General features: G+C 39.9%; 2 protein-coding genes across 2 annotated transcripts; both read left to right on the top strand.

Annotated features, from left to right (window-relative positions):
- The first annotated feature begins 10744 nt into the window (after positions 1-10744).
- On the top strand, positions 10745-12058 carry LOC114826256 (uncharacterized). The gene has a single exon (XM_070812690.1). It carries the CDS (start codon positions 10745-10747, stop codon positions 12056-12058), a length of 1314 nt encoding a protein of 437 aa, XP_070668791.1.
- A 634-nt stretch (positions 12059-12692) lies between these two features.
- Positions 12693-15773, top strand: LOC139191693 (uncharacterized). Its single transcript, XM_070812689.1, has 4 exons — positions 12693-13689; positions 13866-13985; positions 14683-15237; positions 15394-15773. The coding sequence occupies exons 1-4, from the start codon at positions 12693-12695 to the stop codon at positions 15771-15773; spliced, it is 2052 nt and encodes a 683-aa protein (XP_070668790.1).
- Positions 15774-17419: the final 1646 nt, after the last annotated feature.

The following is a 17419-nucleotide window of genomic DNA, read 5'->3' as shown; positions in this document are numbered from 1 at the left end:
ATCACCAACCTATCTGAAACTTTCACCATTCTGAAGAGTTATCGAATGAGGTTGAACCCCAACAAATGTGCCTTCGGCGTAGGCTCTGGCAAATCTTAGGCTTCATGATAGGCTAACGAGGCATTGAGGCCAATCCCGAGAAGATCAAAGCAATCCTCAACATGAAGGAACCGGTAACTTCAAAAGACATCCAAAGCCTTACTAGTAAGGTGGCAGCCTTAACTAGGTTCATCTCTAAGGCCACAGACAGATGTGCTCCTTTCTTCAAAGCACTTAAGGGAAGTAAGAAGTACATTACATGGACTGATGAATGTGCTGAAGCATTCAAGAACCTGAAAGACTACATAAGTAAAGCCCATCTGCTCTCCAAACCTGAGGTTGGTGACACTCTCATTATCTATCTGTCGGTATCGGCTTCAGCAGTAAGTTCCGTTCTTATTCGACATGATGGTAATGTCGAACGGCCTGTCTACTACGTTAGCAAGGCCTTACAAGATGCGGAGACACGATACTCTAACATTGAGAAATTAGCTCTAGCATTGGTCATGTCTGCTTGAAAACTTCACCCTTACTTCCAAGCATACTCCATCATCGTGCTTACCAATCATCCTCTTCGACAGATACTTCAAAGTCCTGACACTTCCGGACGAATGATTAAATGGGCGATAGCATTGGGTGAGTTTGACATCTCCTACCAACCAAAGCGAGCTGAGAAGGGCTAAGCAGTGGCAGACTTCATCGCCGACTTCACATATCCTGTTAACGTTGTTTCTACGCCTAAAGAAGTGGTTTCATTACCCTCAGAAGCTTAGAAAATAGAACCAACAACCCCAGCATGGAGTTTATATGTTGATGGCTCGTCCAACCAACATGGTTGTGGAGCAGGACTAGTCCTTACGACCCCTAACAAAGTGGCGATGGAGTATGCTTTTCGTTTCAAATTCAAGGCGTCGAACAATGAGGCCGAATATGAAGCCCTCCTAGCAGGCTTACGTTTGGCCAAACACCTTGGGGTTAAACGAATTGATATCTTTAGTGATTCCCAATTGGTGGTTAACCAGGTCACCAACAACTTTGACGCTAAGGATAACTCTATGGCAGCCTATCTGGCACAAAGATAATTGTTGCTCAAGCACTTTCACTACCAGATCACCCAAATTCCTCGAGCGATAAATAGTCATGCAGGTGCTTTGGCTCACCTCGCCTCAGCGGTGGAAGACAAGATTGGGAGAAAAATTCTGGTCGAATTGTTGGCAGCACCAATGACCATGGCTGCAGAAGTGTGCAACTTACAACAAGGGGATAGTTGGATTACCCCAATTTATAGATTCCTTGTTCATGGCACTTTTCCAAATGACAAAGTACAAGCTAAGCAGAATCGATACAAGGCTACCCGTTACTTGATCATTAATGACCAACTCTACAAACGGGGTTTTAACCTACCATACCTAAGATGCCTTATGCCTGCAGAGGCGAAAACTGTCATTCGGGAAATACATGAAGGAGTCTGAGAAGATCATGCTGGATCTCGATCCCTAGCACACAAGGCTTTTCGTCAAGGATATTACTGGCCAACACTCCACCAAGATGCCATCAGAATATCTCGCTCATGTGATAAGTGTCAACGCTACGTAACTATTCCTCACTCCCCTCCCGAGCCGTTCACTCCTATGATCAGCCTTTGGCCCTTGGCCCAATGGGGACTTGATTTGATTGGCCCAATGCCTGCAGGGAAGGGCAATATCTGTTATGCAATCGTTGCAGTTGACTACATCATAAAGTGGGCCGAAGTAGAACCCTTGGCAACCATTACTGAGGCAAAAATAGAATACTTCGTATGGAAGAACATTATTTACAGATTCGGCATTCCCAATGCGATAGTCACTGACAACGGGTGACAATTCGACAATAATAAGTTCAGGATGTTCTGCTTTAAGTTCAACTTCAACTTATGTTTTGCCTCCCTAGCTCATCCCCAGTCTAATAGACAAGTTGAAGCCATCAACAAAATAATCAAGCGAACTTTGAAACTTGCTTGAACAAGGCTAAAGGTTGTTGACCAGAATTTGTACCCCAAGTTCTTTGGTCATACCACATTTCGTATCGAACATCAATAGGAGAAACCCCATTCTCACTTGCCTTTGGTATAGAGGCAATTGTCCTAGTTGAGCTTGAGCAAGCAACGTTTTAAGTCCAGGACTACGTGCAAAGCGAAAATGACAAACAACTTACCCTCAACTTAGATCTAGTCGAGGAACATAGAAAGCAGGCTCACTTGAGGAATGTCGCCTACAAGCAGCGGATCTCCAACTACTATGACTCAAGTGTCAAACCTCGTTATTTCAAAGTGGGGGACTAGGTATTGAAGAAAAGATTACTCTGCGACAGAGTCCCGAGTGAAGGAACAATTAGTCCAATCTGGGATGGACCGTTTGAAGTTGTTGGCATCAGTCGCCCTGGCTTCTACAAGCTTAGAAGCTCCGATGGCAAGACCCTTGGCCATCCATGGAACGCTGATCACTTGAAGTACTATAACAAGTAAACTCACATTGTACAAGTGTTAAACTTCAACCGTTCGGCATCCTATGTAACGAAGACTATTTGGCATAAATTCAATAAAGAGGTGATTTAGACAACTCGGTCATAATCTTTTTACATTCATAGCAATGAAATAATCGGGTTCAAAGCTTCAACATGAATGCTTCCAACAGGAAATCAAGTCTAAGTATATGTCAACAAGATTATACAAATAAACAAACAGTACTGGATAAAACTAGTACATCCAAGTTATGGCTTATATTTAAACAAAGGATTTGCTCAAACATAGCCAGACATTCATCAATGATAGTGCAAATACTTGGTAACAAACAACAAACTAGTACATCCAGAGTACATGGCTCAAGCCACACAAACAACAAACAAGTACATCCAGAGTACATGGCACATGCCACACAAACAACAAACTAGTACATCCAGAGTACATAGCACAAGCCACACAAACAACAAACTAGTACATCCAGAGTACATGGCACATGCCACACAAACAACAAGCTAGTACATCCAGAGTACATAGCACATGCCACACAAACAACAAACTCGTACATCCAAAGTACATGCAGAAAAATAGGGCACTACGAGTCATCCTTATCTGAGGCCGAACCCCTGACAATATCACTCTGCGTTTCAACCCCATTGCCATCACCACCTTCCTCAGCATCTCCAGGACCATCCTTACTCTCCTGAGACTGCTCACTGATACTAGCCTCATTATTAGAGTCATCATCACTACTAGGATCAACTGCGAGGATGAAGGCTTCACCCTTTTGTCGGTACTCATCCATCTCATCACGGTACTTTCGGATAAGGCTTCCATTGTCGTAACGCTCAAGGATGGCCATCCATTTCCTTTTCTCAAAATTAGCCGCTCAGATGCAGTGAGGTCTAAAAGCATCGTGAAAGGCCTGGGAACCTAAGAACTCCTGCACAGTAGCAACCCTCTCAATTGGGATACTCATCTTCAGCCCAGAAACCTCAACCAAGGCACTATCCAACTCCTCTTTGACCTTGGAAACCTCAAGGATGGTTGTCTCCAACTGTTTCTTAGTCGTTTCCAATTGTTTCTTGAGCCTCACGTTCTCACCATTTCGCTTCTTCAAATTCTCAAAGTTTTCATCCTTAAGGCGGATGACATCAGCCAAAGCTTTGCTCGTTTTTCTGGCGTTATTCACAAACTGCTTATTCTCTTTAAACTTTGCCTTGTACTGCTCGACTTCTCGTAATTTGTCATCGTACTCGGTCATGACCTACATAACAAGATAATCGTCACTACTAGGAAAAAGAGGGGAGAAAGCAAAGAAATGACAAAGTAACACTTACATAAGAAGATAGCCTCATTATCCGGTCACGATCTGATTCGTTCTCATCTAACGGCTCGCCAAGCTCATCAAAAATGGATCGACGTCCTGCCAGGTAATTATTGACATACCTAAAACTACTTGGTTGCATGGCAACCTTCAAGTCATTCCAATGAATGCTGCCAACCTCTTCCTTGTACTTTCTCTTACGGCTACAGCTAGGGCCACCTTCTTGGTCAGTAGACTCCATGGTTGGAGGAAATATGGGATTGATGGTAAGAAGAGGAGGCAACAGTCGTCTCTCCTCCCCGCAACTATGGCAGCAGCATACCCGATGGCCTCAGCTTCAGCCTTCTTTGAGGTAGCAATATTGAGGACCTCATTTTGCAACTTAGGTTTAGGGGTTGGCCTCACCCGGTGCTTACGAGCTCCCTTATGAAACAAAATGTCGTCTACGGGAACTAACATGGGTGCTTTCCCTTTCTTGGCGTTAGTCTCCCCTTTCTTGCCCACTTTTTCCACTGAACAAGAAAAATCAAAGTAAGGAATGCAACTTTGTAAAAGAAAGAGGGGGCGAAATGAAAGACACAACTTACTTGCTCGTCTTTGGCACTCCGACACTAGGGGTTGGAAACCATACTTTCGAAATAAGGGTCGTAGCTTGCCCAAATGTCTATCCTCTTTGGACATCCTTAACACCTTCTCTACGTCAGCTAGCTCCTGTCCAGACAGCTTGATGGTCCCTCGCGTCACTGCACGAAGAAAAAATGTTAGAAGCAAGAGAAAATCACAACAAATAGCAAATAATGCAAACAATGGATACATTACAACCTATAGTCTGGAAGTGAGTAGGAACACGTCGCTCAGGTGTGACACCTTTAGCATACTCCCAATCATTATAAAGAAAGCACCAACGGTTTTTCCAAGTGCAGTACACATTTTTCTTACCAAAGACAATACGCTCTCTCTGACTACGACATGCACACTCGGCATACCCAGTGCATGCTTTCACCGAGCGCATCTTATAGCAGTAGCGCCATTGATGAAAAGAAGGCTCACCTAACCCATATTCCATCAAAATAATATTAAACTCGATCAAGGTATTCCAAAAACCATGGTAGAGTTGCCCAGACGCATATCCAATGAAAGACAGCATCCGTTGCAACCACGGGTGCAAATGCAGCTTCACCCCTAAAGTCAATAATATCTGGGTATAGAACATAACATAACCCTTTGGTGGTTCAAAGGACAATTCTCCATGATGCACCAAATGCATTCCTACACTACGGGGGATACTACATAACTATCTTAGGGCCTCAAGTTGCTTTTCACTATCTAACAAGTTTTGCATTAAATGGTCTGCTGTGAACTCAGAGCGAAATATGGGTATGGCGTCACAAACAACCCCCTCACCCACTGACATGAAAGAGGAAGAACCAATATTGGCTAAGGCTTGGCAATTGCGAAGATTACCCAATCTTGAATTTTTTGTACAAGACTCCAACAAATGCCCTGAAGACTCCAACATTGCAAGCTCAAACCTAGAGTTAGAGTTAGGGGAGCCCCCATCACTAGGACTTCCAAACTCTGACATCTACAACAAACAGAAACAAACTCTATCACCACATGAAAGATCGAAACATAAGGAAGTTCCTAGGGCGTGGAGAAAAGCTCAACCAGTTCATTATGTTCTCAACCAAATACATGAACATTCAAATAATTCAACAAGAATGAAAGCATGTGATATAGTGAAGAAGACTACCAACCTGAAGATGGTGCAAAGCAATGCCGGAATCTCTCTCAACTATAAGAGCACTCTATCTAAAAAAATCACTACAAAATGAGCAAATGAAGACAATGAAAAAAGTGGAAACTTCTCATTCTTATAGGGTTCAACATGGCCAAAGAAATTCAAAATTCAAAATTCAAACCATGAGAAAACCCCACATGGAAAGTCTTCTAACTTCCACACAAGCTAGGGAGTTTTCAAATTTCAAACTTGCAGGAACCCCTCTCCCCCTAAAAAAAAATCCGAAAAAAAAGAAGAAAAAATCTGAAAAAGGGGGGGGGGGGGATGAGGTGAACACATTAGCTTCATCAATTTATTGGGCCAACAAGAGCTTCATCAATGGAGGGCAACCACAATTTTCAAAAGCTTCACACACTCTTGATCAAGACAGTGTGAAGCAAAACCAATTTATGGTGCCAACAAGAGCTTCATCAATGGAGGGCAACAACAATTCTCAAAAGCTTCACACACTATTGATCAAGACAGTGTGAAGCAAAACCAATTTATGGTGCTAACAAGAGTTTCATCAAAGGAGTTCAACCACAATTCTCAAAAGCTTCACACACTCTTGATCAAGACAGTGTGAAGCAAAACCAATTTATAGTGCCAACAAGAGCTTCATTAATGGAGGGCAACCGCAACTCACACACTCTTGATCAAGCCAGTGTGAAGCAAAACCAATTTATGGTGCCAACAAAAGCTTCATCAATAGAGGGCAACCACAATTCTCAAAAGCTTCACACACTCTTGATCAAGACAGTGTGAAGCAAAACCAATTTATGGTGTCAACAAGAGCTTCATCAAAGGAATTCAACCACAACTCTCAAAAGCTTCACACATTCTTGATCAAGACAGTGTGAAGCAAAACCAATTTATGGTGCCAACAAAAGCTTCATCAATGAAGGGCAACTACAATTCTCAAAAGCTTCACACACTTTTGATCAAGACAGTGTGAAGCAAAACCAATTTATGGTGCCAATAAGAGCTTGATTAATGGAGGGCAACCGCAACTCACACACTCTTGATCAAGCCAGGATGAAGCAAAACCAATTTATGGTGCCAACAAAAGCTTCATCAATGGAGGACAACCACAACTCTCAAAAGCTTCACACACTCTTGATCAAGACAGTGTGAAGCAAAATCAATTTATGGTGCCAACAAAAGCTTCATCAATGGAGGACAACTACAAATTCTCAAAAGTTTCACACTATCTTGATCAAGATAGTGTGAAGCAAAATCAATTCATGGTACCCAAAAAAAGCTTCAACTCCAAAGCTTCACCTACAAAGCTTCAACACAAAAGCTTCACCAACAAAAGCTTCATCAATGGAGGACAACTACAAATTCTCAAAAGCTTCACACTATCTTGATCAAGATAGTGTGAAGCAAAATCAATTCATGGTACCCAACAAAAGCTTCAACTCTAAAGCTTCACCTACAAAGCTTCAACTCCAAAGCTTTACCTACAAAAGCTTCAACACAAAAGCTTCACTCACAAAAGCTTCAACACAAAAGCTTCAACACAAAAGCTTCATCAATGGAGGACAACTACAAATTCTCAAAAGCTTCATACTATCTTGATCAAGATAGTGTGAAGCAAAATCAATTCATGGTACCCAACAAAAGCTTCAACTCCAAAGCTTCACCTACAAAGCTTCAATTTCAAAGCTTCACCTACAAAGCTTCAACTCCAAAGCTTCACCTATAAAAGCTCCAACACAAAACCTTCACCCACAAAAGCTTCAACACAAAAGCTTGACCCACAAAAGCTTGACCCACAAAAGCTTCACCTACAAAAGCTTCACCCATAAAAGCTTCACCCACAAAAACTTCACCCACAAAAGCTTCACCTACAAAAGCTTCACCTACAAAAACATGACCACAAAAGCTTGACCCACAAAAGCTTGACCCACAAAAGCTTCACCCACAAAAGTTTGACACACAAAAGCTTCACCTACAAAAGCTTCACACTATCTTGATCAAGATAGTGTGAAGCAAAATCAATTTATGGTGCCCAACAAAGCTTCAACCTCAAAGCTTCACCTACAAAGCTTCAACCTCAAAGCTTCACCTACAAAGCTTCAACACCAAAGCTTCACCTACAAAGCTTTAAATATATATATATATATATATATTTTCTTCAAAAATTCAAAAATTCAAAAATTAGGAAATTCAAAAATTCGAAAATTCGAAAAGAAAAAAAAATTGCCTAGGCCTCCTCTTCTTTGGGCCTAACAACTTTCATAACAAATATATATGAAGAAGGATTTTTGGGCTACCACTTAGAAAGGAAATGCCTCATTCGTCAACTCCTTCGACTGGAAACTTGGGGGACTCCTACCATATGCTACTGCACCTTGATACTCGGAAGTCTCACGACCATTCAGTGACTTGGATTTTTCAAGTCTCCAAACGAGAAGTTTTCCTCACTCAGGAAATTAAGGCAGTACTACCACAACCTACATGTTTCACTCACAAAGCTTCAACATACAAGCTTCAACAAAAGGAAAAATTCAAAGAACTTAGTGAAGAAGGCCTTGGTGTATTTAACACAATACGTTGAAATGAAGCAATGCTTGTTTATTGATATCTCCGATAAGTTATAAATATGTACATATACATGAATCAAAATAAACAAACAAGAGTGAGCCTTCACAAAGGTTGCTCAGGAGAAGTCTCAGCAGTTGGCAGAGCCCCAGAAAGAGGAGGCACCAGAGGGTGATTGTTCGGAGCCTCAGTACTAGGCAGAACCCCAGAAGGAAGAGGCACCGAAGGTTGATCATTTGGAGCTTCATTACACTGTACAGCCCCAGAAGACGAATGCAATAAATGCCTTTGGAACAAACCCATAAACCTCTGATGATCAAGTAAAATTCGACCATCAGATTCCTGCAGCTGGTCGAGCTTCCTCTTCATGTTTGCAGCATAGTCATGCGCGAGCCTGTGCAATTGTTTATTCTCATGCTTGAGCCCTCTGATATCCTGTTTGAGACTTATCACTTCAGTCGCCAATGATTCAACTTGGCGGGTTTGAGCAAATAGGCATTGGGCCATATTAGACACAGAACCTGCACACTGAACACTGAGAGCCAGAGAATCCTTAACAGCCAACTCATCAGACCGTTTGGAAAGTAGTCTGTTATCTTTGGGAGTGAGAAGGTTCCTGGCCACCACCGCAGCGGTCATATCATTCTTCATCACAGAGTCCCCAACGGTAAGATGACTGATAAGCTCATATTTATATATATTTTACATCAAATTCACTTGTCTTTTCTTAGTTAGTTCCTTATATTTTTGAGCTATTTACTTTGTTTTTGTGTTTTGTAGGATTTGTCAAGCAAATAAAAGAAAAATAGCACAAGTGGGATATTAAGTAACAAATTCGTCAAAACTGCCTGTACAGGTCAGTTGACTTTGGAAGCAAGTTGCGAACAGCTCAGAATTAATTAGAGAATGAGCCTTATATGCTTGGAAAGCTACGGATGTCTATTTTCTGCAGCAGTTCGTGGATTGTTAATATCATTTTTCTAGAAGAAGTTATGGCCATTTTAACATTGAAAGGTTTCCAAGACGCTGAGCAGTTTGTAACTGCATTGAAGGCAATAAATCCAATAAAACTAGCAGCCAAAACTGACGCGGCCAAGAACAAGCCAGCTGACACCTCTTTAAATATCAGATGAAATGGAATTAAAGATGAGGATTAAGTAGGAGTAATTGGCATAAAGGTTGCCCAAAAAGTTACAATTGTTTTACCATTTCCTCTCACTTATTGTCATCACTAAATGGCTGTTAGTGGGGTGAGTTATGGAGCAGAAATGGGGCCGCAAGCATGGGCATAAAGACTGCAGGTTGCAGCAACAAAAGAGAGTTCTTGAGAGGAAAAAAAATAGAAAAAAAGGAAGGAAAGGAAGGAAAAAAGGCAAGGCTGCTGCGTTGAGAAAGGAAGGAAAGGAAAGGAAGGAGGAAATCTTGGCATTCTCTTCTCTCGGTTTTATCTTCTCAAACTCATGTCTTTCTTTTGGTTTATTTTGAGAACTATGTGTAACTAATTTTTTAGAAGTTAGGGGCTGTTTTGAAGCCCAGAATATGATTGCAATTTTGTTATGACATTTCGTTGAATTACTTTTATGAATGGATGAAACTTGGTTCACTACTTGTCTCATTGATGAATTCTTTATTTGTTTTCTATGGATGCATACGTAGTAAGCATATCTAGGATTCTAATGCTATGAATATGTGTGTGTCTGCCCTTGTCGAATGAGGACCTACATATGTTCTAAAGTAGTACTTGTTAATTGCGATTAACATGTGAACCAATTTCTAAGATAAGTAAGACAATGCCAGCACTTACAATGCCTTGTGATGACTCAAACTTTTTTCGTTCTTAATGATTTCTACTTGTTAAATCTATGAGCACGCCATTCTAGATTGCATGCTAGGGACTAAGTTAAGTTGAAAACGCCATTCTCTTAACATACTACGTAAGAAAGAGTAATAGGTTGAGTTCTAACATTGAGCCAACTTGAGCATCTTCATCCGGAAATAAAAGAAATTTGAATGAAACATAACATGTTTGCATGATTATTTGGTGGTGGATAGCAATACCCCTAACTCGTTTTTCTTAATTTGTGAACTACTTAAAATTGGTTTCTATCCTGTTTTTGTTTGATTTAATTTAAATAGAAAATTAACTCCAAAAATCCCAAATATTTGTGTGAGTGTAGCTTTGTGTGTCTAGTATCTGCATATAAAATTTCGTAAACTTTAGATAAGTATAAGTCGGTCTAATAATTATTTTTCGGTGGCTGGTTAGTAGGGACAGCAACCCAGTTTTTGTGACATTTTAGGTAGTTAGATAAAACAATCTTCTGCGGGAAAGACCCTTATTTTCATATGCTACAATTGACAAATCTTAGTGTTAATAAGGAAAATCAATAGGACATTTGTGTGCTACTTTGTGGTGTGCTTTTAATCCTATCAAATTTTTGGCGCCGTGTCGCCAGGGATTGTTATTTCTAATTACTTATTTTTCTGTTGTTTTCTTTTCTTGTCTCATTAGTGTTTTTGTTTTTGTTTTTATTTCAAGTACTCTTCGTAGTATATGCATACTCGAAGGTCCAAGAGCATTGATCTAGCTTCGTACGATCCTGAGCTTGAACGAACACTTCGAAAGCTTCAGAGAAAAATCAAGCCGAAGCGTGCATCGGTGTCCTTACCACTATCTTCTCCACTACATTTGAGTTCTGAAGAGGAGGAAGAACCACAAGAAGGCATGGCTGATAACCGTACTTTGAGGGAGTTGGCAACGCCAAATACGGATCAACAACCATTGTGCATCACCTATCCAAATGCAGACGGAGGATTTGAGCTCAAGTCCGACATGATTCACTACTTGCCTAAGTTCCATGGCTTCTCAACAGAGGATGCCAACAAGCATCTCATGGAGTTTCACGTGGTATGCTCGGGAATGAGACCAGCAAATGTGGATGAGGAGCAAGTCAAGTTGAGGGCATTCCCATTTACATTAGAAGCCAAGGCAAATGAGTGGCTTTACAATTTACCTCCGGGATCAATGAACACATGGAACCAGGTGAAGCAAGCATTTTTGGAGCAATATTTTCTGGCCACAAAAGCTGCAAGCATAAGGAAGGACATATGTGCAATCCAACAACAACATGGAGAACCCTTTGGAGATTACTATGAGCGATTCACACATTTGGTTGCATCTTGTCCTAATCATCAAATTTCAGAGCATCTTTTAATACAATATTTTTATGAAGGATTATGTGGTACTGATCGTGTAATGCTTGATGCAGCAAGTGGAGGAGCATTCATGGACAAGACACCAACTAATGCTAAGGCATTGCTAAAGAACATTGCTGGCAACACACGACAATTTGGAGGGAGAGATGAGCTACCTCTTAAGAAAGTTAACGAGGTAAGTGCTAACTCTAGTATTGAATTACAATTAGCTAACTTGACTAATCTTGTGCAACAGGTTATGGTGGCTCCAAAACAGGTGTGTGGTGTATGTTCAATGATGGGACATGCCACAGAAATGTGCCATTCGTTGATAGATCAAGGTGGTCTTGAGCAAGCTAATGCGTTAGGAGGATTTCAAGGGCAACAAAGGCAAAAGTATGATCCATATTCCAACAACTATAACGCAGGATGGCGCGATCATCCACACTTAAAGTGGAACAATCAAGACAATGGACAACAATCTGTTCCCAACAATTATAACCGTCCGCCTGGCTTCTTTCAAGCAAGATCGCAGGCACCATTTCAGCCTCAACAACAACAAGCTCCAAGTAAGTCTCTTGAGGATTTAATTGCTTCTCTAGCTAACTCTACTCAATCTCATCAACAGAAAACAGACAAAGCAATTGAAAACCTTGAGCGCCAAATGAGTTAGTTAGCAAGTTTGATGGGGCAACAACACCAACCAGGAAGGTTGCCTAGCCAAACCGTGATGAATCCAAATGCGGAGCAGATGAATGTTGTGACTTTAAGGAGTGGAAAAGAAGTTTTTGAGCAGTCGAGGATGCAAAAGAGGACTAGAAAAGACACAATTGAACAAGGGGAGCTACAAACCAAGAATCTTGAGCAAGATGAGGCTTCAACAGAAACTGAAAAGTCTCCTAAAGATACATAATTGAATAAAAAAGATTCTGATAAGGTAAGTAAAGAAGTTCAAAATTCATTTAACTCATGTGTCCCTGTTCCTTTTCCTCGTAGGTTTATGAAGTCTAAGAAAGAGCAAACTAATAAGGAAATCTTGGATATTTTCCGGAAAGTCCAAGTGAACTTACCTCTTTTAGATGCCATAAAACAAGTTCCCAAGTATGCAAAGTTTCTTAAAGAGCTTTGTACGAACAAAATGAGATTCAATGATCAAGAAACTGTGGCATTGAGCGAGGAAGTATTAGCTGTTTTGCAGAGAAAGCTGCCACCAAAGTTGAAAGATGCCGATAGCTTTACCATTCCATGTAATCGGAGGGAAATAGTTTGGGAGAGCATTGTGTGATTTGGGGGCATCCATCAATCTGATGCCATATTCAGTGTATGAGTCATTGAACCTTGGAGACTTAAAGGAAACAAAGGTAGTAATCCAGTTGGTAGATCGTTCAAATAGATATCCTAAAGGCCTATTGGAGGATGTACTTGTGCAAGTGAATGAGCTCATTTTTCCCGCTGACTTTTTTGTTCTTGAAATGGAACACGACCCTATGCCTACTGCACTTCCTCTTATATTGGGAAGACCATTCCTTAGAACGGCACGCATGAAGATTGATGTCTACGATGGTACCTTAACCATGGAAATTGATAGGGAAAGCGTCAAGTTCAGAATCTTCAATGCTATGAGGTGTCCTAGTGAATTAGAATCTTGTTTGTCTATTGATGTGTTTGACTATTTTGTGCAGGATTATTTTAATGAAGGTGTGGGACAAGATACTTTAGAGAAGGCATTAGTGCATAGCATTACACATGGAAATTTTAATTATTCAGAGCGCATTGAAGAAGAATTAATCCAAACAGTGGCCTCTCTTGAGTCTCTTTCACCAATTCGTGGTAAGTGTTTTTCCTATTTTATTTATCTTCCTATTTCTAACGAAAAAACTCTTCCTTCTGTGATTCAGGCACCTAAATTGGAGCTTAAACCGATTCCTGAACATCTGAAGTATGCATTTTTGGGAGAGGATGAAACATTACCGGTTATCATATCATCACAACTCACAGCAGAAGAGGGGGAGAGACTGATCCGGGTACTGAAGGATCACAAAACTGCCATAGCTTGGAGCATTGCAGATATCAAAGGTATAAATCCAGCTACATGTATGCATAGGATTCTGTTGGAGGAAGGTGCAAAACCAACAAGGGAAGCTCAACGCCGTTTGAACCCACTTATGATGGAGATTGTCAAGAAAGAGGTTATCAAACTTTTTGATGTTGGCATCATATATCCTATTTCGGACAGCAAGTGGGTGAGCCCTATTCAAGTAGTTCCAAAGCGATCCGGACTCACAGTTGTTAAGAATGAAGCTAGTGAGCTAGTGCCTACACGTGTGCAAAATAGTTGGTGAGTCTGTACAGATTATCGGAAGATAAATAACACCACACGCAATGATCACTTTCCAGTCCCATTCATAGATCAAATGTTAGAAAGGTTAGCTGGTCATTCTCATTATTGCTTTCTTGATGGCTATTCTGGATATAATCAGATTGCAGTTGCTCTGGAGGATCAAGAAAAGACGACTTTCACATGTCCATTTGGCACATTTGCATACCGGAGGATACCGTTTGGACTTTGCAACGCTCCCGCCACATTTCAAAGGTGTATGGTAAGTATATTTTTTGATATGATTGAGAAAATAATTGAAGTGTTCATGGATGATTTTTCAGTTTATGGTGATTCTTTTGATACATGTCTACATAATCTGTCCCTAGTTTTAAAACGTTGTCAAGAAACTAATCTGGTGTTAAATTGGGAAAAATGTCATTTCATGGTTTCGTATGGATTAGTTCTAGGGCATATCATATCTGAAAAGGGAATTGAAGTTGATAAATCTAAAGTATAACTTGTTAATTCTTTACCTATCCCTACTACTGTCAGGGAGGTTCGTTCTTTTCTTGGACATGCAGGTTTCTACCGTAGGTTTATGAAAGACTTCTCAATGATTTCTAGACCCTTGTGCCGTTTACTTCAAAAGGATGTAACATTTGATATGAATGAAGAGTGTGTGGTAGCATTCAACAAGCTTTAGGAGTTGTTATCCACGGCTCCTGTGATCATGCCACCAGATTGGAGTTTACCTTTTGAGTTGATGTGCGATGCTTCAGACTATGTTGTTGGTGCAGTTCTAGGGCAGCGTGTCAACAAAGTGCCACATGTTATCTATTATGCATCTTGAACACTCAATAATGCACAGTTGAATTATTCAACAACAGAGAAAGAGCTTCTAGTTGTTGTATTTGCTTTAGAAAAATTTAGATCTTATCTCATTAGGACTAAAGTTATTGTGTTTTCTGACCATGCAGCTTTGAAGTATCTACTCACAAAAAAAGATGCAAAACCGCGACTCATTCGATGGATACTTCTGCTTCAAGAGTTTGACTTGGAGATCAAGGATAAAAAAAGGAGTGAGAATGTTGTAGCAGATCATCTTAGCCGACTTGTGCATTCAAACACAGAGGAAGATCTCATCCCTTTACGTGAAAGTTTTCCATATGAACAACTCTTTTCATTAAAGATTATTGACCCTTGGTATGCAGATATTATCAATTACAAGGTCATCAAAAGGATTCCGAATGATCTTACACGTGCTCAAAAAGATAAGCTTGTCAAAACCGCCAAATACTACGAGTGGGATGATCTTTATTTGTGGAAATATTGCACTGATCAATTGATTAGAAAGTGTGTCCCCGAATCTGAGTTTAAATCTATTCTAACTTTTTGTCATTCTTATGCATGTGGTGGCCATTTTGGAGCAAAGAGGACAGCTCTTAAGGTGTTAGAGAGTGGTTTTTATTGGCCTAGTTTGTTTAAGGATGCGTACGAGTTTTGTGCAATATGTGATTGTTGTCAACGAACAGGTAACTTGGGCCCAAGAAATCAATTGCCACAAACCTCTATTTTGGTTGTTGAGATCTTTGATGTGTGGGGCATTGATTTCATGGGACCTTTTCCATCTTCAAATGGTTTTCTTTACATTTTATTGGCTGTGGATTATGTTTCTAAATGGGTGGAAGTGAAAGCCACCAAAACTAATGATTCAAAAGGTTTTTCAGATTTTATTAAGACTAACATCTTTGCAAGATTTGGAACACCTAGAGCAATCATTAGCGATGGAGGGAGTCACTTTTGTAATCGAACATTTGAAGCGTTGCTTAGGAAGTACAATGTCACACATAAGGTGTTTACACCTTATCATCCGCAAACTAGTGGCCAAGTAGAAGTATCAAACCGTGAGGTGAAGCAAATTTTGGAGAAAACTGTGAGTCCCAGTAGAAAGGATTGGAGCATGCGCTTAAACGATGCATTGTGGGCTTATAGGACTGCTTATAAGACTCCTATTAGAATGTCCCCATTTCGGTTAGTTTATGGGAAACCATGCCGTCTTCCAGTATAGTAAGAACACAAAGCTTATTGGGCGATCAAAGCCTACAACATGGACATGAGTGTTGCCGGACAACATAGAAAGCTTCAATTGAATGAGTTAGACGAAATCCAGAATGATGCATATGAGTCTAGTCGAATATACAAGGAGAAATCAAAGGCATTTCATGACAAGATGATATCAAGGAAGAGCTTTTCCATTGGACAAAAAGTTCTTCTATTTAATTCTCGCATTCGGTTATTTCCAGGTAAACTTCGTTCTCGATGGGTTGGTCAATTTGTTATAACTAATATTTTTCTTCATGGTGCAGTGGAAATCCAAAGTGCAAAGACCGGAAACATGTTCAAAGTGAATGGGCATAAACTCAAGCCATATTATAAGTCTTTTGCGGAGCATGATGTGGAGGTTGTACCCCTCCAAGAACCATCTCCCCTTGGATGATTACTCTTGGTACCGTCCGGCTGCGGACATAAAAGCAAGCGCTTATTGGGAGGCAACCCAATATTTCTATTCATTGTCTTTTTATGTATTTTCAATTTTTAGTTTGCTTTTTCTGAATTTTCTTGCGTGCTAAGCTGAATTATTTCTTTTCTTTGTAGGACAATTTGATCGTGCCCACCATTGGAGTTGATTGTAGAATTGGAGTTTGGGGGTCACTGCTTGATTTTACTGCAAATTGGGGAAGTTGTCAGTCCAAATGCTTTATTTTGTTTATTATTATTTATTTTATTTTTATTTTTATTTTCATTTTCTGACATTGAGGACAATGTCCAGTTTAGGTTTGGGGGTAAGGATCTAAAAAATGACCAAATTGAAAATGTTCATCCCTTTGACTAAGAATTGGTTTGATTTGTTTCCTTGTTGTTGTTTTTTGTTTTCTTAATTGGTTTTGTTTACTCTAAAAAATAAACCCAAAAAGAAAAATTAAAAAAAAAAAGTGAAAATCCAAAAAATATTGTCTTATTTTCTTTATCGCTTTGAATTTGATTTTTGTTAGTTTCCCGACCCAATGATATAATTGGATTGAATTTGAACTACAAGGATCAAGAATTTAGTAAGCATGTGTTATGTGAAATTCCTTATTCTCTTGTTAGCCTTGTACATGTTTAATCATCTTTGAAAAACCAAATGCACATAGCCTTGTTGATGTGAAACTAAAGTATGACTTAAAACTTCGCATGTGAATATAGTGACCATATACAACCTATGTGAGTTTTTGAGCCTATTGAAAGTGTGTGCATTTTTCATACACTCATATTTTTTTCATGTGCGATGAACTTATGTGACTTACATCTCTAGAACTTGCGTAACGATCTTTCGAAATGTTTGTCATTTGATTGCATGAACTTGAAAAGGATAGAGGCATTAGGTTTATCACCATGGCCCAAATAAGCATGTTTCCAAAAGAAAAACAATATCATTAGATTGCCAATTTGAGCCGTATATGTTGAGCCTTTTATTTCTTATCACCAGATATGTCTATCCTTATACCTTAAACATTTTTCCTTACCCTTTCCAAGCTAGCTAGTGAGCAATGTGAGATTGTCTTATGAGAAATGTTTGTGAAGTACTTTGAAGGAGTTTGGAAAAAGAATAAGTGTGGGGGTATTTCATGTTTGTATTTAGTTATGTGCAAAATTGGTTCAAAAAAAAAAAAA

Source organism: Malus domestica, chromosome 15 (genome assembly GCF_042453785.1).
Source record: "Malus domestica chromosome 15, GDT2T_hap1".
NCBI classification, from domain to species: domain Eukaryota; kingdom Viridiplantae; phylum Streptophyta; class Magnoliopsida; order Rosales; family Rosaceae; genus Malus; species Malus domestica.
Note: the sequence above shows the minus strand (reverse complement) of the source record. Positions and strands in the feature narration are given on the sequence as shown.